This window comes from Nicotiana sylvestris, chromosome 9 (genome assembly GCF_000393655.2).
Source record: "Nicotiana sylvestris chromosome 9, ASM39365v2, whole genome shotgun sequence".
Taxonomy (NCBI): Eukaryota; Viridiplantae; Streptophyta; class Magnoliopsida; order Solanales; family Solanaceae; genus Nicotiana; species Nicotiana sylvestris.
In genome coordinates this window covers 2,000,017-2,024,214 of record NC_091065.1, presented here as the reverse complement: position 1 = coordinate 2,024,214, position 24,198 = coordinate 2,000,017, and the positions used below count along the sequence as shown (strand labels likewise).

The 24,198-nt window shown below is 39.7% G+C and overlaps 1 protein-coding gene across 4 annotated transcripts; it reads right to left on the bottom strand.

Moving 5' to 3' along the window:
• Positions 1 to 17,414: 17,414 nt before the first annotated feature.
• On the bottom strand, positions 17,415 to 23,314 carry LOC104246658 (uncharacterized protein At2g27730, mitochondrial-like). Of its 4 annotated transcripts, none has more exons than XM_009802516.2 (4): positions 23,210 to 23,314; positions 20,765 to 20,896; positions 18,569 to 18,607; positions 17,415 to 17,773 (listed from the first exon to the last, which is right to left on the bottom strand). In XM_009802516.2, the coding sequence occupies exons 2-4, from the start codon at positions 20,864 to 20,866 to the stop codon at positions 17,564 to 17,566; spliced, it is 351 nt and encodes a 116-aa protein (XP_009800818.1). In that variant the 5' UTR covers positions 20,867 to 20,896; positions 23,210 to 23,314; the 3' UTR covers positions 17,415 to 17,563. The 4 variants fall into 4 exon arrangements, with proteins under 4 accessions (XP_009800818.1, XP_009800820.1, XP_009800819.1 ...); XM_009802518.2 differs by having other exon boundaries at positions 20,765 to 20,890; positions 23,210 to 23,302; XM_009802517.2 differs by having other exon boundaries at positions 23,166 to 23,287.
• Between the last annotated feature and the right edge of the window lie 884 nt (positions 23,315 to 24,198).

Here is a 24,198-nt window from a genome sequence, read left to right as displayed (position 1 = left end):
GCCTCTTGGCCTCCCTCTCCTCTCGCTCCTAGCGACGAATAGACTCAATCTCACAAGCAATGTCTACCACCTCCTCAAAAGTAGCACCAGTCACCCTCTCCTTGGTCCTGAGAATACGAAGCCGATAAGTGAGGCCATCAACAAACCTCATAATCCTCTCTCTATCTGTCGAAACCAACCAAATAGCATGACGAGCTAACTCTGAGAACCTCATCTCATACAGAGTCACAATCATCCCTCCTTGACGCAACCACTCAAACTGTCTGCGCAGCTCCTCTCTACAAGACTGCGGCACATACTTCTCTAAAAAGAGAACGAAGAACTACTACCAGGTAAGGGGTGTTGCACCAACAGGCCTACGCCTCTCAAAAGTCTCCCACCAAGTGAAGGCAGCTCCAGAAAACTGATAAGTAGTGAAAGCGACCCCGCTGGTCTCCAGAATACCCGCTGTACGAAGCATCCTCTGACACTTATCCAAGAAACCCTAGGCATCCTCGCCCTCTGCACCACTGAAGGTCGGAGGCTGAAGTCTACCAAACCTCTCCAACCTACATTGCTCGTCCTCTAACATGGCAGGAACTACATAGTCCTGAGCAACTACAACTGGCTGGGCTGAATGTGCCCCTGGCGTCTGAAGTCCCTACACGACCTGCTTAGGTGTGCGAGCGGCGGGAGTCTGATTGTCTCCCCCGGCCTGAGAAGTAGATGCGACTGTAGTGACTGAAACCGCCTGAGCTAGGCCAGTGTAAACTGATAGAATCTAAGCCAGGGCCTTCTGAAGACCTAGAATCATAATGGGCACAACTGGTGCCTGAGCTGGTGCTGTTGGAGCGTCCACAATTGGGACCTGATCTTGAACTGGGGCGGCTGGTGGGTCTACAAATGCTGCCCTAGCTGCTGTGCGGGCTACACATCTACCCCTACTGCGACCACGACCGCATCATCGGCCTCTAGTGGCCACAGCTGGTGGTACTGGTGGTCGTCTATCCTGACTAGTAGTGCGTGTCCTCACCATCTGTGAGAGAATAGAATAACAGAAGTTTAGTACTCGGATCAACAAATTCGCACGACAAGAATTTCAAGAATATGAAGTTTTTCCTAAAGGTTCTGCAGCCTCTCGAGGATAAATACAGACGTCTCTATACCGATCTGTGAGACTCTACTAAATCTGCTCATGACTCGTGAGACCTATATAACCTAGGCTTTGATACCAACTTGTTACGACCCTAAACCCAAACCCGGTCGTGATAGCGCCTCTCATGAAGACAAGGCCAGCCGACACATTCCCAATTCATTTTTAAGCAGTTAAGATAATGCAGGTAAGTCTTAAACATAATAAATATACCAAATAGATAAGGTGAAATAGTACAGTTACGGAAAATAAAACCAACATAGGCCGATACAGGGGTGTCACCAGTCATGAGAATCTATCAATATACTACAAGCCTGAAGCGTCTACAAAGTTGTTACAGAATCACTAACAATAGAAAGGAAATGAGATAAAGGGGAAGAAGCACGAGGTTGCGGACGCCGAGCAGCTACCTCGTGGACTCCGAAATCTGCCGAGAGCTCTCACCCCTCGCAAGTAGGATCATCAGCGCCTGAATCTATACACGGGATGCAGGGAGTAAAGTGAGTACTCCAACTCAGTGAGTAATAATCATAAATAAAGTCTAAGAAGTATGAAATCACGTAAGGCACATTACAAGCTATAATAAAGCAGTAAAAACCAGTAAACATAGTGAATCAGTGAAGATATGTAAAGTCATTTTAGTTTAGTTTAAACTTCATGAAATGCCTTTTTAATAATTAATCAGGTAAATGACAGGCAACTAGGAAAGATAAACACATAAAGGATCGCACATCGGGCAATGTCATAGAACAACAACAGCCCCTCGGGCTATATCTCACATCACAATGGGTACCCGCGCTCACTGAGGATGTGCGGACTCCTGGAGGGCCCCTTACGGCCCAAGCGCAATATCAAGCTATCTCGTGCCATAATCACATAGGCCCTCGGCCTCATATCAACAAACCACCTCGTGGCGTACAAATCTCAGACCCTCGGCCTCATAATCTTAATCAATGTTTCCTCACAACATAGGCCCTCGGCCTTACTTAGTCAGAATCTCATAAGCCACTCGGGCAACAGTAAAACATGATGCTCAGCCCAGAATATCGTTTAAAATAACATTTATGTATTAAAACAGAGTAAACATGGTTGAGTTATGAAAACAGTAGAATATAGCATGACTGAGTTCAACTATAAAGTCAAAACAGTGAGGAAATATCAGTAAAAATCCCCTAAGGGTTCAAATAGTTGGCACGAGGCCCAAATATGGCATTCAACCCAAAATATGATGATAGCACATAGTTTTCAGTCAAATACGCGGTAAAATAGTCATTTGGCACGGACTAAGTCACAATCCTCAACAGTGCACGACCCCACGCTCGTCATCTAGCATGTGCGTCACCTCAATATAGCACAACGATATGCAATCCGGGGTTTCATACCCTCAGGACAACATTTACAATAATTACTCACCTCAATCCAGTTCGAACTCTAGCCCGTGACGCCTTTGTCCCTTGAATCGGCCTCTAATCGCATCAAATCTATCCAAAATCAGAATCATGACGTCAAAATATGCTAAGGGAATGATGCCCAAGAGAAAATAATCAATTTATAGCATAAATCCCAAAATTAGCAAAACCCGACCCCCGCGCCCACATCTCAGAATTTGATAAAATTCCCATCAATATGTTCCTTATCTCCCCACGAGTTCATACATATCAAAAGTACCAAAATCCGACCACAAATGGTCCCTCAAATCCTCAAGTCTAGGTCTCCAATACCAAGCCCTAGTTTCCCCAATTTTAACCCTTAAATTCTATTAATTACAGCTCTAATCCATGAAATAATACCATAGGAACGAGTTTTAGGTCCAAAATCCTTACCTCAATGAAGTTCCCTTGAATTCCCTCTTCAAAATTGCCCAAAAAGCTCCAAAACCGACTTAGAAATGGTGGAATAGCTAAAAAATTGCGAAGGCATGAATTTGTATGTTCTGGCCCAGGCATTTCGCATCTGCGGCCCTTCTACCGCTTCTGCAGTACTGCTTTTGCGGTCCTTGAACCGCTTCTGCGGTTTTCACTTAAGCCACTAAATTCCGCATCTGCGATGCACTAGCCGCACTTGTGCCATCGCTGGTGCGGTTCACCAACTGCTTCTGCGGTCACAGCCTTCCTAGCTTCTTCCGCTTCTGCGACTTCTTTTCCGTATCTGCGGGGGTCGCACATGCGGCCTCCCAACTCAAAGAATCGATAAACAAAGCAATAAGAACCAGAAATGGGGAAAGTTTGACCGGGAGTCGACTTTTTTATATCGAAGTTGGATTGGATTTTTAGAAGTTGGACTAGGTTTGTGGTGTCATTTATGACTTGTGTGTAAAATTTTAGGTTAATCAGACGTGATTTGATATGTTTTGACGTCATTTGTAGAATTTGGAAATTTTAAAGTTTATTAGGCTTGAATCCGTATGTAATTCTTGTTTTTGACGTTGTTTAAGGTTGTTTAAGGATTCAAATAAGTTCGAATTGGCAATGTCGGCAAACCATGGCATGTCTAGCATTGAAACCGAGAGGAGTTGTTCATCCAGAAAAGCATCATTTATCTCAAGGTCGTCCAAAGGCCTCCCTTCCTCCTCCAATCGAGACAAGTGGTCCGCCACTTGATTTTCACTACCATTTCTATCAACAATCTCCAAATCAAATTCTTGAAGAAAAAAGCACCCATCTCATTAACCTTGCTTTTGAATCTTTCTTTGTCATCAAGTACCTAAGGGCAGCGTGATCGGTATGAATAATCACTTTGGCCCCCATAAGGTATGGGCGAAACTTCTCCATGGCAAAAACAATGGCAAGCAATTCCTTCTCGGTGACCGTGTAGTTCTTTGAGCTTCATTCATTGTCTTACTTGAGTAGTACACCGGATGGAACATTTTGTTGATTCTTTGACCCAAGACCGCCCCCACCGCAACATCACTAGCGTCGCACATGAGCTCAAAGGGCAAGCTCCAATTTGGTGCGGTAATGATGAGGGTAGTCGTCAACTTTTGCTTTAGAAGCACGAAAGCCTCCATACATCTCTCATCGAACACATATTTGGCATCTTTCTCTAGCAATTTACACAACGGGTTAACTACCTTAGAAAAATCTTTGATGAATCTTCGGTAGAAACCCGCATGTCCAAGAAAACTCCTCACCCCTTTGACAGAAGTAGGGGGAGGGAGCCTGGAGATAACTTCAATTTTTTCCTTATCAACCTCAATCCCTCTTTTTGAAATTTTGTGACACAACACAAATCCTTCTTCTACCATAAAATGGCATTTCTCCCAATTGAGAACCAAGTTTGTGTCTTCGCATCGGGCCAACACACGATCCAAGTTTTGCAAGCATTCACCAAATGAGTCCCCAACCACACTAAAATCATCCATGAAGACCTCCAATATGTCCTCCACCATGTCGGTGAAGATTGCCATCATACATCGTTGGAAGGTCGTCGGTGCATTACATAATCCAAATGGTATTCGAGAGAAGGCGAATGTGTCATAAGGACATGTGAAGGTTGTCTTTTCTTGGTCTTCCGGGGCAATGAGAATTTGGTTATAGCCTGAATACCCATCCAGAAAATAATAGAAAGCCCGGCCCGCAAGACGATCAAGCATTTGGTCCAAGAACGGCAATGGGAAATGATCCTTTCTAGTCACCTTGTTCAACTTCTGGTAGTCTATGCATACCCTCCAACCCGTCACAGTACGAGTCGGAATTAGTTCATTGTTGTCATTGGTCACCACCGTCATTCCTCCCTTCTTTGGCACACATTGTACCGGAGAAGTCTACGAACTATCAGAAATTGGATACACCACACCGGCGTCAAGCCACTTGATGACTTCCTTTTTGACCACCTCTTGCATGGCCTCATTGAGTCTCCTTTGATGTTCAAGAGACAGCCTAGCATCCTACTCCAATATTATCTTGTGCATGCAAAACGCGGGGCTAATACCCCGAATATCCGCCAAGGTCCATCCAATCACCCGCTTGCACTTTTGAAGAACCGCCAAAGTGGCGTCAACCTGCACGTTAGTCAAGCAAGAAGAAAGAATAACCAGTAAAGTGAAATTAGGACCAAGAAATTCATACCTGAGGTGAGGAGGAAGTGGTTTCAACTCCAACACCGGTGGCTCCTCAATAGATGGCTTGGTGGGTGGAGTTTTGCGATTTTCAAGATCAAGAGATAACTTTCTCGGTTCATAAGAATATGAGCCCATGCCATGTAATGCGTTCACACACTCCACCCTTCTAGCAGCATCATCAACATCCATGTTCAATAGCACGACCTCAAGTGGGTCCTCAACATTTGCCATTGCGCTTGTGTCATCTACTATCACCGCCATGACAATGTCAACAAACGAACATACCTCGGTGCTATCCGGTTGCCTTATTGATTTGCACACGTGGAACACCACCTTTTCATATCCAACACGGAAGGTCAATTCTCCCGCTTCCACATCAACCAAGGCCTTCCCCATAGCTAGGAAGGGCCTTCCAAGAATGATAGGCACCTCGAAATCCACATCGCAATCCAAGATCACGAAATCAGCTGGCAATATGAACTTATCGACACGAACAAGGACATCATCAATAATCCCCAAAGGCCGTTTCATTGACCGGTTCGCCATTTGAAGCCTCATAGAAGTTGGACGAGGTTGTCCGATACCCAAGGTCTTGAAGACCAAATATGGCATGAGATTGATACTTGCCCCCAAGTCACATAGGGCTTTTGCGAAATCGGCACTTCCAATGGTACATGGTATTGTGAATGCTCCGGGATCCTCAAGTTTCAGAGCCATAGAATGCACAATTACGCTCACTTGATGGGTCATCTTGATTGTCTCACACTCCATTGATCTCTTTTTTGTAACCAAATCTTTCATGAACTTTGCGTATCCCGATATTTGCTCGAGTGCCTCCACCAAAGGCACGTTGATAGTCAAACTCTTCATCATTTCAATGAATTTCTTAAATTGGTTGTCACCCTTTTGCTTGGCCAACCGTTGAGGATAGGGCGGAGGAGGTCTAGGCAAGGGTGCCTTGGCTTTTGGCACCACCGGTTCGGGCATATCAATGACGTGTTCCCTAGACGGGTTCACGGCCTCTTGAGTCTCCTCCTCACCCTCATCAATTTCAATTCTCACATCATCACTTGCACTTTGTTCAACAACATCCTCAACTACCAACGGGATCTCATCATTTCGTAACTCATCTTCATCTACCTCAACTTGGTTTCCTCTTGAGGCATTGACATCACCGCCTCTTCCACTTCCCGTTGTCACTGCCATCACATGATTATTGTGCCCACCCTTGGGGTTTACTACCGTATCACTTGGTAGAGCACCCTTTGGGCGAGTATTTAAAGACTGAAAGATTTGGCCTAATTGCACTTCCAAGTTCCGGATAGATGTGTTATGCAAAGCTAATTGGGCCTCGGAATCTTGGTTCTTTTTCATCATTTGCTCTAACATGCTTTCAATTCTCCCCATCTCGCTTCCGGACAAACTCGGACCTTGAGAAGGAAAGGGGGTGGATTGTTCGGTTGTTGGTACATGGGAGCCCTTTGAAAACCTTGCCCCCGGTTGCCTTGGTTCCCGCCATTGTTCCACCCTCCTTGATTGTTGTTGTTGCCCCAATTATTATTATTACCATGCCAATTTCCTTGGTTGCCTTGATTACCCCAATTGTTGTTTTGGTTGTTGTTATTCCAATTACCTCCGCCTTGTTGTTGGTTGCCCCAATTATCTTGAGGACGCCGTTGTTGGTTTGAAGAGTTACCTCTATTCCGTTGATAGTTGTTGACATATTGGACCTCTTCGCTTTGATCCTCATAGCACTCATTTGAATAACCACCACCATCATTGTTGTTGTCATATTGTTCACAATTACCTTGAGGTTGTTGTCCTCTTTGCCTCCTTTTCAACATAGAAACACCTTCCATTGCGTTGACTTGGCGCGGGTTTTGGACTTGTTGCAATTGCGCCTTTGCCAATTGATTCATAGTTGTTGTAAGCTCGGCTATAGCTTGGCCATGATCGTGCAATTCCTTGTGCAAATGGATGACCGTGGGGTCACCTTGGGGCACGTTTGCTCGGCTTTGCCATGCCGAAGAGGTGTCGGCCATTTCATCAAGTACATCACATGCCTCTTGGTAAGAAAGTTTCATAAAGTTCCCTCCGGCCAATTGGTTCACGATCCATTGATTTGCGGTGTTGATGCTCCGATAAAAGGTTTGTTGAATCATAGCCTCGGTCATGTCGTTATTAGGGCACTCTTTCACCACTGTTCTATATCTTTCCCATATCTCATGCAAAGGTTCCGTTGGCTCTTGCTTGAAAGCTAAAATTTCATCCCGAAGAGCTGCCATATGACTTGGAGAGAAGAACTTGGCAATAAATTTGTCCGTCAGTTCATCCCATGTTGTAATAGAATGATTGAGGAGCCTTTCTAACCAATCCAATGCTTTACCCCGAAGAGAAAACGGGAAAAGCCTCAATCACAACGCATCCTCGGACACGTTTGTCTGCTTGCTACCCCAACATGTATCCAAGAACCCCTTCAAGTGCTTGTAGGCATTTTGGTCGGAGGCACCCGTGAAATAACCTCTTTGCTCGAGCAAGGTCAGCATAACATTTGTGATTTGAAAGTTCCCCGCCCGGATTCGGGGAGGAACAATAGCACTAGCGTATCCTCGATTTGGTAGAACTCTGGGAGCCACTCTCAGCGGTGCCGGAGGAGGGTATGGAATGTTGTTGTTCTCATTTGCATTTATATTGACATGTCGGCCTCTCCGTGAGACCTCATCTTGTTCTAGATCCTCTACCTCCTCCCCCGCTATCACATTGCCGAGAGGGTCATTTGTATTAAGAGCCATTGTACCTGATTGATTGACACAAACAAAGTTAGTAAATAAGAAGGAAAGAGAAGCAAAACACAATACTAGCTACACAAATAGTCAACACCGTAAAGCTCCCCAGCAACGGCGCCAAAAAATGATCACAGCGGACTCAACCTAAGGAAGAGTGGGCGCTAATACTTTTACCCAATAGTGGTATCTCGGTCAATTTTCCACATGGAGCTTCAATTTGGAGTTGAGTGTTTGTATGGTCTAGGACTATGTTTTAGCTCCTAATTGATCTTCTAACATTTTCGGTTTTCTTTTGACTATCAACTACAATTTATCAACTACAAGTTTAAAGCTAAGTTAGGCTAAGATATTGATTCTAAGTTGTATGCAATATAGAGAAAGACACTAGGGTCGTGGCATGTACCTAGGTGGTCAACTAACGGGTAGAGATTCCTAATGCAAGAATGATGAATATGGGACTTATGCTATAACTGTTGCACTTTTGTACCCACTCTCACACCTCTCGGTAGAGAGAGTAATTTTGCTCAATTGCCTCTCTCGAGACCAATGGGGTAGGCCAATTTGCCCAAGCAACTTATGGTTCAAGTTGGGTAATTACTCTCTCGAAGTTTAACCCGTTAATTGGGACTACCATTCTCATGGGTCCATCCCAATTCCTTGTTGGAATTAATCTTGGGGTCATAGACTCTCTTTCTCAAGAAGAGTCAAAACTCACTAAGCTAGACTTAGTGTTTGCAACCACCAAATCTTAATGAAAACATAAGATTAATCCAAATAACAAATACCCAACATCATTCATGCACTAAACAATCACACCCATTAATTACCCACACTAGGGTTGAGCCACAACCCTAGCTAATGGGTTTAGCTAGCCATAATAGAAACAGAAATTGAAGAAATAGTAGATGAAATTGACATAATAATTAACTACAATGTTAATCTACTCAAATCCACGTTAATACTAGAAGAAATTGCTCAAAATAAGCTAAAACTATGAAATCTCGAGTTCAGCTGCTATCTGATAAAAACCAGAAACTGAAAACTCCCCACCTAAAAAGTAAAATGTTCTATTTATACTACACAGGAAAAATCGAACAAAAATACCCCTGAGGGTCTGGCGCGAACCGCGCACAAATGACGCGCGGCCGCGTAGGGGTTTGGGTCTTTATATCTTGCTTCTGACACTTGGGGACGCGGACCGCGCAAATGCGACACGCGGCCGCGTAGGGCGTTTCCACGCGGACCGCACTGATTAGGTGTGCGACCGCGTGGGCTTTTACCTTGAATGACCGAGTTTCTGACACTCTTGGGCGCGGACCGCGCATCTTGACTTGAAAATTGCATGGTCTCTGAACTATCCTGCGCGGCCGCGTGGCAAAGCAGTGCGGACTGCGCAGGTTGACCTGGAAATTGCCCAGCCTTTGAACTCTCCTGTGCGGCCACGTGACAAATCAGTGCGGACCGCACAGGTCATTTTGTTCCCCACTACAGTTATCTTTTGACACTTGGCAGATTTCACTCCTTTTGAGCCGATCTTTGGTATTTGTCATCTTGTCGCTCAAACCTGTAATCAAGCGCAACTTGTAAGCATTTTGGGACTAATTTATGACAGTTAATGCACAAAGCTTAGGTAAGAATGGGTATAAAACATGTAAAAATCACAGTTATCAGATATATCGGGCAAAAGCTACATGTCTTGGGTGCTTGATGTTGAAATTCATCTTGATGCGATGGGTCTGGCAGACACCATCAAAGACAAAAATCAGGCATCAAACCAAGATCGTGCCAAAGCAATGATATTCCTATGCCATCACCTTGATGAGGGCCTGAAAATGGAATATCTTACTGTTAAAGATCCAGTCATACTGTGGAATAATTTGAAAGATAGATATGACCACCTGAAGATGGTCGTTCTTCCACATGCACGATATGATTGGACTCATCTAAGGCTACAAGATTTTAAATCTATCAGTGAGTATAATTCTGCTATGTTCAGAATTATTTCCCAATTGAAGTTATGTGGTGATAATATTACTGATCATGATATGTTGGAGAAAACTTTCACCACTTTTCATGCCTCGAATATGCTCCTGCAGCAGCAATATCGAGAGATGGGATTTAAAAAGTATTCTGAACTTATCTCACATCTTCTTATAGCAGAGCAACATAATGGGCTATTAATGAAAAATCATGAAAGCCGACCTATTGGTTCTTGTCCATTCCCTGAAGTGAATGAGACGAACTTCCACCAAGCTAAACGTGGAAGAGGTCGTGGCCCCAGTCGTGGTCATGGCCGTGGTCGGGGAAGAAACCCCAATCATGGTAATAATAATGCACCAAAGAAGCCTCCTCACCACCAGCAGTGGAAAAGGAAGGAACAAAAGCATGAAGCGGTGCAAGCACCAAATGCAGAAAATGCATGCTATAGATGTGGAGAAAAAGGGCACTGGTCATGTACTTGTCGTACGCCAAAGCACTTGGTTGAGCTTTATCAAGCCTCCCTAAAGAAGACAGAGAAAAATGCTGAAGCAAATTTTATTTCTGAAGATAATTTAGACTTCATGCATTTGGATGTAGCTGATTACTTTGCACTCCCAGAAGGAGAAACAAGTCATGTAATCGGTGGTGAATCTGTAGAAATGTAAATATTTTAATTTTTGTTATTTGTAATAGATAGTATGGTTATGTAATTGTTGTACATAAAGAAAAATTATGATTTGATAATGATGTTTACTATAATATATCTTGTTTATGTCATTTTGAAGAATATGGATAACATTATTAGATCAACTTAAACTCTAGCAGAGTTTGCAAGAAATATACAACCACAAGAAGTGGTTATATTTCGTATATCTCATTGTAATTATATTTTGTTAACTACCAGAAGTGGTATATGCCTATGATCACCAGAAGTGATAATTTAGGCTTTCTATGGTTACAATTGAAGATAAGCTACATAAATATTCTCTATATTAAATGCACGCCTCGATTTGCTCCTGAAGTAGTAAATATTTTAAAAGAGGTTGAGGCATCACAATTTGATGTGATTAATGCGCATTCAGATAATTATGTTCGATTTCCTGAAGGATGAGAACTTTTGATAATATTAATCCATTCCCTGAAGTGAATGTGACAATACGAATAAGTCGGGTAAATATGAACGCGCTCTTGATGTGAATACATTACAATTCACCTCCGGAAGAGTTAATATAATTGAGAGAATATATACTCAATATTTCGTATTTTAAATTTGCTCCTGAAGAAGTAACACAATTGAAATTGCCTCCTGAAGTGGAAAAATATTATGAAGAGGAGTTTTCGTGTGCTTAAACAATTGTTTTACATTGTTTATTTGATTGTGATTTTCTCTCATGACACCAGCAGTGTCTGAGCAATATTTGATAGTACAAAATGTATCAACAACTCCTGAAGAGCTAAATGTTTGCCTAAAGAATACATGACACCAGTAGTGCCAGATAAATATTAGATTGTGGATAATAAATGAAGGCTCTCGAAGAGCTTATATACAAATATGTCATTCATATTATATGATTATGGTCAAAACATATGTTGTAGTAAACCTGAAGTTTACTAATACAAATGGCTATCATATTGAGACTACAAATGATTGGAAGATTGATAATCTTCATGTTTCCACAATCATAGGGGGTAAAATAATATGTATGTGAGAAGTTACCCGCCTTATTCTTTAATTTGTACTATATCATGTATCACAGTAAACCAGAAGTTTACTAAAGCAAAAGTTTATGCCATAGTAAACCAGAAGTTTACTAAGAGATAGCACATGACATGATAAACTTGAAGTTTTCATTTGCCATTTTTAAATGAGCTATTTGAGAATTCAGATAAGCATATACTAAAGAACTAGAAGATTCTTCAGGAATTCTCATGTGTTGCTTGTTCTCATAATGAATTGATTATACCAGCTAAAGTTGGGACTAAGACCCCTGATTCTGAAATATATAAAAGGTGAATATGGGCCCGTTCACCTATCATGTGAACCACTTATAGGTGCATATATGAGATGGTTACATGTGTAATTATTGTCAACCTGCAGTTTGGCATTTGGAATTGCTTTTCTCGATTAAGAGCATAATTTTCAGATTATGAAATCAAGACAGTTCATCTTGATAATGCTGGTTTATATCCAAGCTGGTTTAGCATTGAATACCTCCTATTAATGGCTAAACCATTGCTTATGAGAACAAAGCTTCATGTGTTGGTCTAAGATTTTCTAAATTGCATATAGCAGCACTTGTATGCATCAGATCAACAATATATGATAAGTCCTCCCTTCACAATTGGTTTAGGATCAGAAACCAAATATTTTTACTATCTTTTGTTGCGTGGTATATGATTAATTTCTCTACCATAATACACAAAGATATGTTTCCCAAAGATGATTGGGGATATATGTTAGTTTTTCTAACATTTGGGGGATGGAATAAACAGTTGAAAAATATGCTATATGAATCGAATTATCATGATCCTCACTTAGAAGATAATTCAAGTCGAATGCCAGAAGCATTTGCTGATCCAAAATTAAATATCATATTTCAGCTGCAAATGCTCCTATTAAAATTAAAGTCCCTGAAGGATAGAGTTTACTGTACGCATGAAGCGTGGTAGACCAATCGGTTCCAAAGGTAACAATCCTTGAAAAATAGTAGGAGCTAATGATCAAAATGAGGAGGAAATAAGCTCTAGAAGAGCCCACGACATAACATTTCATGAAACTCCCGAAAAAGTTCAGGTACCTGAAAATAAAGAAAGTGATGAGATCTCCACAAGTTATGTCGCTTCGGAACTGACACAAAATGATCGTCGACGATATATTTAATACAATATAGTGCACAATATTGTAAAAGATTGTGAGGATCGGACTAGCAGTCCAGACACTTGAAGATGTCATACCATTTAGATACAAGTCTTAACCTATATGACTTATTTGGCTAAATCTATATGAAGATCCTTGAAGGATTGAAAATGCCCGAAGCATATAATTCAAAGTCTTGAGAAATGTACTCGATCAAATTATAAAGATCTTTGTACGGTTTAAAGCAATCTGTGCGCGTGTGGTATAATCGCCTCAGTAAATATTTGCTGAAAGAAAGTTACATAAATTATGTTATTTGTCCATGTATTTTTATAAAGAAAATGTCATCAAAATTTGTTACACTTGCTGTTTATGTTGGTGACATAAATCTTATTGGAACTCCGGAAGAGCTCCAAGAGGGTCTTAAAAATACTTTTACATGGACAAAGTGTACCCATTAAGTACACCAATGAATATTCAATCACTTGAAGTGAATAAGGATCCGTTCCAACCTCTAGAAGAGGATGAGGAGCTCCTTGGTCCTGAAATACTCTATCTCGGTGTAGATGGTGCACTTATTTATCTTGCTAATGCTAACAAAAGTGGTGCAGATCGTATTGGTAATGCAGATGCAGGTTATTTATCCGATACCCATAAAGCTCGATTTCAAACCGGCAAGCAGGGAGTGCATATGATTGAGATCAGTGATTCATTCGAGAAACATGTGGGTTGGAATGTGATAAAAGACTCACAATATTATACGGAGACAATGTTTCATGCATAGCACTATTAAAGGGAGGATTTATAAAAGGAGATAGAATGAAGAACATTTCACCAGAATTATTCTACATACATGATCTTCAGGAAAATTGTGACATTGATGTGCATCAAATTAGTTCAAGTGACAATCCAGCAGATTGTCTTTACCAACATCAATTTTTGAGAATATGGTATACAAGATTGGAATGCGGAGACTCAAATATTTGAAATAAGGTTTTCTTCAGGGGGAGTAAAATGCGCGTTGTACTCTTTTTCCCTTACTAAGGCTTTTCCCACAGGGTTTTCCTTATAAGGTTTTTAACGAGGCAGTCAACAATGCGTATTACTAAATATGTGTACTCTTTTTCCTTCACTAGGATTTTTTCCCACGTGGTTTTTCCTAGTAAGGTTTTAATGAGGCACATTATCTTTTAATGAACATCCAAGGGGGAGTGTTATAAATATATTATATTATGGATGTTCATTTAGTACTCCGTTGTAAATAAGCTTCCTGAAGAAGCTTATCCATATGGGACTCCACCGTAAATATGTTTATCTATTTAAGTACTCTATTGGAAATAAGCTTCCTGAAGAAGCTTATCACTTCGATACCCGGTTATGGATAAACGCTATCCCTAGAAGATTATTCATACCGGGTATAATAAGCTTATCCTTTCAGTATCCAATTATGGATAAACGTTACCCCCGGTAGAAGATTATCCATACCGGGTATAATAAGCTTATCCTTTCAGTACCCAGTTATGGATAAACATTACCTCCGGTAGAAGATTATCCATATCGGGCATAATAAGCTTATCATTTTAGTACTCCGTTATGGATAAACATTGCTCTCAGTAGAAGATTATCCATATATGGTATAGTAGCAGCTTACACAGCAGCTTCCTTTCTTCTATAAATAGAAGAGATTTCAGTTCATTATGTACATCAGTTTGAATTCGAATAATATATTAGTTTCTCTCTATACTTGTCTTTACTTTATAGTCTTTATTTTATAACAAACCACCGTTAGCTGAGGCTAAAATTGTGGATGGCAATAATGATGAAAAAGAGGACAAAGATTTTGAAAAACATCCTTCTTTTACTACTACGTCTAGACAAGTGACGGTTTTTCCAAAACAAAAGAAAGTCAAGGTAGCCCTTTTTCTTTAATTTTCTCATTTAACATTTTTGTTTCTTCAAACATCGGTTTTTTTTTTTAAATAATTGTGGTGTCAGATCTTAGCTTGCATTTACCTTGATTAATTTTACGGGTTTTGTTGCCTCCCACTTTTTTGGATAGCTGTGGTGTTCGGGCGAGTTTACTTGTACTTCGATTAATTTTACGGATTCTATTACTTCTTCTATTACTTTCCACTCCCACCAACACAGGTATCGGATAGTCTATTCACCAAGTCTTTGTTTTGGATAATTATGGTGTCCGGGCCAGCTTGCGCGCACCTCAATTAATTTTAGGGGTTTTGATATCTCTTATTATTTGGATAATCGTGATGTTTAACCAATTTATGTGCACCTCGAGTAATTTTATCGGTTCGGCTACCGGATAGTATCTATCCATCAAGGCTTGAACTTATAAAAAAAAAATCACCTCTTATTCTGATTTTTTGCTTGTATTTTGCAATCGGATAATCTGTCCATCAAGGCTTGATGAGAAAAATCACCTCTTGTTTTGATTTTTGCCTGAATTTGAACTTAAGATCTCGCACTATAAATACATTTTTTCTTGAATTTGAACCTAATATTTTTTTCTTGAATTTGAACCTAAGAGCTCCCACTATAAACACCAGCTTCTCTTATTGAAGAAAAGTCTTGACAAATGAATCTAGTTTTCTCAGAATTTTGTTTAATTTTAATTCGGAAAAGGCCTAAAAATGCCACTCAATTTTCAGAAATGATTTATCAATGCCATCCATTAAAAAATTGCTATTTACATGCCACTGCCGTTACAGAAATGGCTCATCTATGCCATTATTTGACTAACAGCTAGAATTTATTTTTAAATATTTATAAGACTTGAATTTCCACGTGTCCTGTCATTATTGATCCGAATTAACCTATGCCCCACTTAATTCTAACTTTGGTTAGGTCCATCTACCCAAACCCATCCCGGTTAAAACAAAACCAAATCCTCCTTCACTCTCCAGTCGTTTTCCCCAAATCAGCAACCCTAAAACCTCCATTAAATCCAATTTCTCCATTATCTTTTTGAAATTGTAACCCTAGCTCCATTAAATCCTTTCATCTAGTTTAGAGAGTGGGAAGTAGCCATTTCCTCCAATTGGAAAATGAAATGGGTTTCGGTTCATGACCTCCTGAGAAATCAATTTGAGACTATAATCATATCCAGCATCTTCACAATCTATGTCAAATTGAAACTCCTCATCCACTTCAGACTTGGGAGAAAGAATCTCCCTTTTAGTAATCAGCCTTCTTGCCTCCAAGCAAACAACTTCAAGCTCACTTGGTTCCTCCTCCTCACTACGGAATTTCCTGCTCATCATCTCACCAATTTCAGCAAGGCAGAAGCCATAAGCAGCGGCTTCCTTGAGAAAAATGGTGGAAAGGGCCAAGACACGAAGGGCTAATTTTTTATTTGGGGAAAATGACCGGAGAGAGGGGATTTGGAAGGGTTAGGTTTGGTCTTGGGTTGAGTTGATTATTTGGGTAAAAACTTAATCAGGTGAGGTTTGGGTTAATTAACCTAACCGAGGTTAAAATTAAGTGGGGCATGGGTTAATTCGGACCAATGAAGACATTACACGTGGAAATGTTAGTGTTAAAAAAATTTAAAAAAAAAATTGTGCCATTAGTTTAATAATGGCATAGATGAGCCATTTCTGTAATGGCAGTGGCATGGAGATAGCAATTTTTTAACGGATGGTATGAATACCATTTCTGAAAGTGAGTGGCATTTTTAGGCCTTTTCCGATTTTAATTTATTTGTTTACCACTAAAATATTTTATTTTATTTTTGTAGAAGGAACAAGACAATAGATGAATAGAGCAAAGAAGGAAGAAAGGACAGTTGAAAGTATCAAGTCAAACCTTTTGATTTCAGGCGCTGTAATTGTGATTGTTGGAGCTCTTTTTGCCATATCTAAGAAGTTACGAGAGTCGTAACGAATCAATCTTCTCCTTATGTAAAAAGCTAAACCCTCTGCATGCAAACCTTGGAAGGAAACAAAAAAGTTTATCCAAATTTTTCTTTTTTGTTGAAAGAAAAATGGTTTTCTTCTCTTCTGTCTGTAGTGAAGTTGCATTACTGTGAATATATTGAAACTATAATGTATTTACGATGGGTAACATTTAGTTATCTTATCTTATTTATAACTAGCTGGAATGGTTTTTTTAGGTCTTAACAACTTCTGTTGAGGCAATTCTTACTTGTTCAGCGCTGCCTCGCTCATCGCACTGAACATCCTCCCTTTGAATAGTCCTAAAAGTTGTGAATCCAAGGAAATATCAAGCAGAAGAAAACAATGCGACGTCACTCTAATATGGAAAGGAAGCAGATAAGAGTCCAAACCGCGTCTAGTAGATTTCCTGTTCCGCTCATCCCTTCATCAGCTCAATCATCCAGTAGACTTCTTGTTCCGCTCATCCCTTCACCAGCTATTTCATAGTGATACTATACTATTAGCTATGTTCCTAAACATGGAATGGATGGCGGAACGTAGGTGGTTAGAGATTGGAAATTAGCAACCATCTGTTGAAGGCCAATGAAACAGATGGACAATGAGCTGCTTTCTTCCCGTGATATCAACAGGTTATGACAGGTAGAAAAGGCGAAATACAGGCATTGAAGTCGAGCATAATAGCCGCTGATCAAACTTAACTTTCAATATGCTCTAATATGGACGCGATATTGTATGTGCTGCCTGCCGCGGGTAGAAACCATATCAAAAGGACATGAGATGAAAAAGTTTTGATACATGATCATGTTTTGTTTTAGTTGACTATGAATGACTACTTCAGTCCTGCACTTCTTCAGCCTTCTTGTCCTTTGACAGAAGATACCAACCGAGAGCACCAACACCAGTTACTAGTCCAGCTACTACAGCATAGTTCCGATACTTGTCGTCAGATACCCCGGGCGTTGAGGAGGTCTGTGCACTTGCAGTAGCATCAGTTACTGATCCTGACCCGCCAGAGCTTGTTGCAGCTTGTTCTGGCTTAGGACCCTTCAAAAATTAAGACATCAGGCAGGAATTTTAGGTAAAATTCAAAGGAAAAAGTAACACATTCAAAGAAAGGTAAAGAATAGGAAGGGTACATAAACAGACTTTCAAACTTGGCATCAGCGGGCGAGCATGCCCTCCTACTTTGGGTGGGCACAAGTAAGCACCTCAACTTGTATGAAGTTGAACACGTAAACACAAATGCTGACGTGGCACCAAAATTTTGGTGTCTAGATGATGATTTTGTTAGTTGGAGCATTCAACTGATAAAGTGGAGATAAATTGAGGTGCCTACTTGTGTACGCCCAAAATTGAAAGGCATACTTGCCAGCTAAGGCCAAGTTCGAGTACCTATTTATATATTATGCCTACAGAATAGGATGTTTTTATTAAACGAGCTGCACTAAGCTAAGAGTTTCTGTAAGAGAAGAGGTTTTTCTTAACATTGAAAATTAGGCAACAAACATTGAAGGGGCTATCATGACCTCTCATTCTAAAAATGAAAAGGTGAAAGGAAAAGGTCATTCTAAAATTTTAGTTTTCCATTCTCCTTGTTTTTTTTTTTCCGATTCCGTTCAGCGTAAAGAAGAGGATAATTGTCCTTGAGATTCTCAGATCAACACTTGAAATGGCAAAAAATTATGAAAAGCAAGAAATATACACAAACCCAACTAGACAAGTAGTATGATGGATTTTAACTCATGTATTTCACGCCATCCTAGTGGCTTTCTTTAGTAATCAATCAACACACCAAGAGAGAGAAAAATAATCGATCAGTATATCAGGAAAAAAACATACCTTACGTGCAAGCTTCTCCAACTTCTCCTTCTCAACTTTCTAAGAAGTCAAACAAGACATTAACTAGTTAGACAACTGAAAGACAGAGATAACGCAGACACATCTAGTATGATAAAAAAACTTCAGAATAAAGCATCAAAAAAAACTTTTGAGTTATGACCCCCTTATCCGACCGAAGTATCGAAATGACATAAAAAATACACAACCAGCATATAATAAACTATATGCTTGTTTGCTAAGTTTCTCGGACACGGGTACGGGTGTCCGACACGGGTGTGGATCTAGAGGTCGGATCCTTCGAAATGTAAATTCTAAGATTCGAGGATACGGATCCTAGTATGAACACGAGTGCCGGGATCCGGCTAAATTTAATTCAAAAAAAATAAAAATATAAAAATATCTCTAAATCTGTAAGAAATTTAGTGGAATACTTACGTATAGCTTGTAAAATGTGGATTTCTTTTTTGTTCTCAAGTTGTAAATAAGTAAAGGATTGATGTCGTAGATAAGGTATGTTATTTTCTTCAAATTTATCCTAGTTTTGGTTCTGATCTCGGAAACCAAATTGTATCTTGTATCGAATTTTACCGTCGCTTGTGGTCAAAGTACCCAAAGGTGTTTGACCAAATCCGGTACGGATCCCATACCCACACTCATACTAATGTCATGTCGACACGGGTGCGGCACCTAAACTAAAGTGTCGAAGCAACTTAGCTTGTTTGCTAAAACTACAAAATATAGCCTAAGAAATAACTTCTTTCCTTTTACTGAAGCAAGAAGGGGTGGTGAAAGTTACACATATCTTTTCATTTCTATATTCTCGTGAAAAAATGAACTATTATATCCAAACAAGTCATATCATTAAGGGTAAAATTGGGATGCTCATTTAATAATTTCGAAATAGAGAAAGATATAATTCATCTTGTGACAGACTAAAAAGAAAGGCCAAATACATAGACAACCCATTAAACTTGGCCCAATTTTTCATTTTGGCACTTTAACTCAGCTTTGTTCCATTTTGGCCCTCCAACCCCATTTTTTTTGTTCCACTTTGACACAAAAGCCGACTAGATTCCATGTGTGATTTGTCTCACCCTTGTAGGCGTGTGAGAGCCATTTTTTAAGCCAAATTTCATACTCCCAACGTAGAGGCAGGTCCAGAATTTAATCCTATGGATTCAATTTTAATGTTTTTAGCATTGAACCCATTATATTTTTAAAGTTATTGGCTTATATCTATTGTTTATACAATTTTAATGAATTTTTACATATAAATTTTTACTCCGCGTTGAAAGTTATGGGTTCAGTTGAACCCGTAGTTATTACTGAAAATATATAAAAAAATATTTTTTCCACGTGAGGGGGGCAGAAAAAAACGAAAAAAATAATAATTTGAAATTACAAAAAAAAAAAATTGTTGGGGGTGGGGGTAGCCAGATGGATACTTGTTCGCGCTGCATTTTTACCTGGGATAAAAGTTTTTGTGTCAAAGTGGAACAAAAGAACCCATTATATTTTTAAATGTTATGGGTTTATATCTATTTTTTTACAATTTTAACGAATTTTTACATACAAATTTTTACTCCGCGTCGAAAGTTATGCGTTCAGTTGAACCCGCAGTTATTACTGAAAATATATTTAAAAAAAATATTTTTTCCCCGGGATGTGGGCAAAAAAAACGAAAAAAATAATAATTTGAAATTACAAAAAAAAAAATGCGGAGGGGGGGGAGCAGTGGGGTGGGGGTAGCAGCTGGGTATTTGCACGCGCTGCATTTTTACCTGGGAGAAAAAATTTGGTACCAAAGTGGAACAAAAGAAATGGGGTTGGAGGGCCAAAATGGAACAAGGCTGAGTTAAAGTGCCAAAATAAAAAATTGGTCCAAGTTTAATGGTGTGTATATGTATTTGGCCAAAAAGAAAAGTAAAATGGGACAGAAAGTAATTGATAAATACTCTAGTTGATGTTTGATGATCATGCAAAAGAAACAATGGGTGGATAACTAAAATTGATAGCCTAGTACGGTGATACTCAAAATCAAGATTGAATAAGCAACATGAGAATGAGAAAGATCAAACATCTAAAATAGTACACACTACACATCACTGAACCATTGCGCCAATTATGTGATAGACCAAAAAAGTACACCATATACACTTGATTTTAGGCACGTTATTAAGCAAAACTGAATATCACCTTGATGTAGACATTTTCAGCTGCTCTTTCCTCCTCGCCTAGCACCTTGCCACTGCTGGAGAGCCTACGAGAAACATACCTGAAAGCATTCCTGGCTGCCATCTCAGTTTTGTCTCCAAAGTCTTCCTGCAGCTGAAACAGTCAGCAAATGAGTTTATTACAGAGATTTTAATGGATGTTCAGAGTAAGTGTTCAAAACATTGAGTAAATGTGTCCTTTTTCCTTTCCTTTGTTTAGATTCATTCCAGCATCATATATGCCTTCTTAATCAATAATTTCTATAATTGCTAATTGATAACTTGCAACAGACATATGCATATGGGTTTTCACAGGATAGCGGAGCAAGAGAGCAAAGGTGCTTCCATCATGACAGAGACGATGTTACTCCCACAAAATGTTCGTATAGGCATATTATATCAACTAGGAACAGTATCACGCAGTTTTACTGCATATGTCAGTGTCAAAGACAAAGAGCAGAAGAGCGCAAGTGTCAACACAAATTGAACTGCACGTTTTCAGTATCTCGTTCAAATTAGTGACTAGTTTCTTATTCCAATTTTGTATCTCCCATAACTCTACTTTAGAAACTGTTCTTGAATGATCTATTCATATTCACACAAATGGATGCTCTTTTTAAGACATGTTCGAGACATACTAATTCCATAAGTCAACTGTTTGTCGGAGACGAAGTAGAACAGTGTATTCATCCTATAGGTTTATGCATTACCGTTTTAGATAACTATATGCAGCCGTAGTTGCACTCTATAGACCACAATAAGTTTTGTAAGCAGCAACTAGGTTATCAGGTGCACTCTACAGACCACAATAAGTTCTATACACAGCAACGTAATTGATAACCGCCGGAGAAAACAATTGAAGCTTATTAACACAAATGGTATTTTATCACCATACACATGCTGATGAGTTATAGCCTTGAACTTCGAACAGCCACTCGCTATTCATGCTCTATCGAACATATCAATCAATTTCAATCAACAATTTATGACTCTTATCACAAACTAGCTAGGATGTGCGGGCACACTAGAATGGATAAGATTAGGAATGATGATATTCGGGAGAAGGTGCATGTGGCTCCCATTGATGACAAGATGCGGGAAGCGAGACTCAGATGGTTCGGGCATGTTCAGAGGAGAAGCCCAGATGCACCTGTTAGAAGATGTGACCAGTTGGTTGTGGAGGGCACGAGAAGAGGTAGAGGGCGACCTAAGAAGTATTGGAGAGAGGTAATCAGGCAGGATATGGCGAGGCTTCAGATTTCCGAAGGCATGACACTGGATAGGGAGATGTGGAGATCGAGTATTAGGGTTGTAGGTTAGGTACCAGTCTGGTAGGGTTTTTGTCTAGGATAGTTAGTGGCAATGTTGTGTCTTACTATTTCACTTTTCAGCGCAGGAACTATTTACTAGCTATCGATTTTGCTTTGCATCTTTCTTCTAAAGTTTATGTTGTTCCTGTTTTCATATGATTTCTTTGTTGATACTAATATTGTCTCCTTTTTGTCTTTTTACTTTCTTGAGCCGAGGGTCTTTCGGAAACAGCCTCTCTACCCCTTCGGGGTAGGGGTAAGGTTTGCGTACACACTACCCTCCCCAGACCCCATTAATGGGATTTTGCTGGATTGTTGTTTTTGTTGTTATCACAAACTAGCTAGGATCTAAATCATCTGTATCAGTTCCTCTCTATTCAGACTCACATTCCAAGGTGAACACGTCCCAACAAATTCAGCAATTAGAGGTTTCATAGTAGTGTATAGACTATAGTTTTCCCTAGCAATCAACCTACCATGACCAGAAGCAGATTCCAAATTTGAACTTTATGGTTCAGAGTTTGGAATTCTACCACAACGCATTCGACATATTGGGATCAAAATCAATTAGTTGTACTAACTTAGTGAATATTTGAACACATATACAGTATTCAATCCAAAGCTACTGGCCTCGGATGAACCCATAAGTTGCAACCTACATCCGGTCCTGACAGCGACTATCCTATGATGACATATATGTATCTAGTTGGGCCTTTATGTACACATACTATATGTCAAATCCCCTTCACTTTTTCGTGTATTTACTTCTTTTACATTTCGAACCCGTTAGTGAAAATCCTGTTATGTCGATACATACTACACACACACACACACTCGACAACTATCTGGAAATGAAACGAACATATATGCAAATATAAACGCATGAAACTAGAAAGCTCTACAAATCAAATGAGAAAAAAATCGTAAAATCAAAACAGTTAAAGAAAAATTTCAACAATGAAACATCTACTTACGAAACAGAAGCAGCTTAATAAATGCAGAAAAACTAATTCTCACTGCATAAAGCCACGCATTAAGCAATCGAAGTAGGATAAAAATTGTTGAAATAAATACCTAAAAATAAAGCCCTAACAATTCAACAGCATATAAAAGCTGACCTTGTTGTTTCAGGTGGAAAGAGAAAATGTAGAGAGAGAAAGTGACTTGACTTGGCGAAGAAGAAGAAGAAAAGTGATGTGCCAGTTTCCCAAATGGGGCTTTCGTCGGATCTAAAGAACATTTAATGGGCCGGCCCAGAGTTTTTTCATGGGCCTATAGCTGTTTGGTTTTCGGACTAAAACTCGGATAAATTTCAAAAATAGTCATTTTACGGACTTGTAATTGAAAAAAACCACAGATTCAGAAGTTATTGAAAAGTAGCCAATTGGAATCCATAACACTATCATGGATTTTAACAAACATAGAAATATCTAAATATTTTACTTGTTTAAATTCGAAATCCATGACATTATCATTTGATATGTTCGCATTAAAAGTGGCTAAACACTGGCTAATTTTTCGAAAAGCAATCAAAAAGGTGGTTAGTCCGTACAATCTTTACCTAAAAACTGACGACAGAAGTAAGCCCATATTTCAGAAGACATGCCCTCCCCCCCCCCCCCCCAAAAAAACCCCCGCCCCCCACCTGGTCCCCCGTGTCATTTTTGTAGTTGTTTTTTTTTCCTTGAAACATATTGTTTTGAAAAGTGAATAAGATTTAAAGTTAATGAACTCAACGTGTTGGAGATTTGTTATGTACTTCCTATTAGTATGAAATTATCTCTCCTATCCTAATCCGTTTTTATGAAGATTGACACCTTATCATTTTAGATTTTAAGATTCTTAAAATAATCCAGTTATATAAAGATTGACGTGCATTCTATTTATAACCTTAAATGATATATTTTTATAAGAATTAATATGACATATTGACCTTTCGGGGTTGCCCAGTTGGTTTGGAGGGTGGCCATCTATACGGATGACCTGGGATCGATTCCCTCCTCAATGCCTTCTGGGTTGAACTTGTCGCACAGGGCTTGCCTAGTGCGGTTTACAACCCTGTGTGGTTTGCAGGCTATCAGGGGAAGGTTTACCCAGTGCCCAGAGG

What these genes read in the sequence shown, in the direction of transcription:
- LOC104246658 (XM_009802516.2), bottom strand. Translation starts at nt 20,866, where the DNA reads ATGGCAGCCAGGAATGCTTTCAGGTATGTTTCTCGTAGGCTCTCCAGC. An exon ending in CTGAAAATGTCTACATCAAG is followed by an intron (nt 18,608 to 20,764) that starts GTGATATTCAGT and finishes TTGACTTCTTAG; the next exon opens with AAAGTTGAGAAGGAGAAGTT. An exon ending in TGGAGAAGCTTGCACGTAAG is followed by an intron (nt 17,774 to 18,568) that starts GTATGTTTTTTT and finishes TAATTTTTGAAG; the next exon opens with GGTCCTAAGCCAGAACAAGC.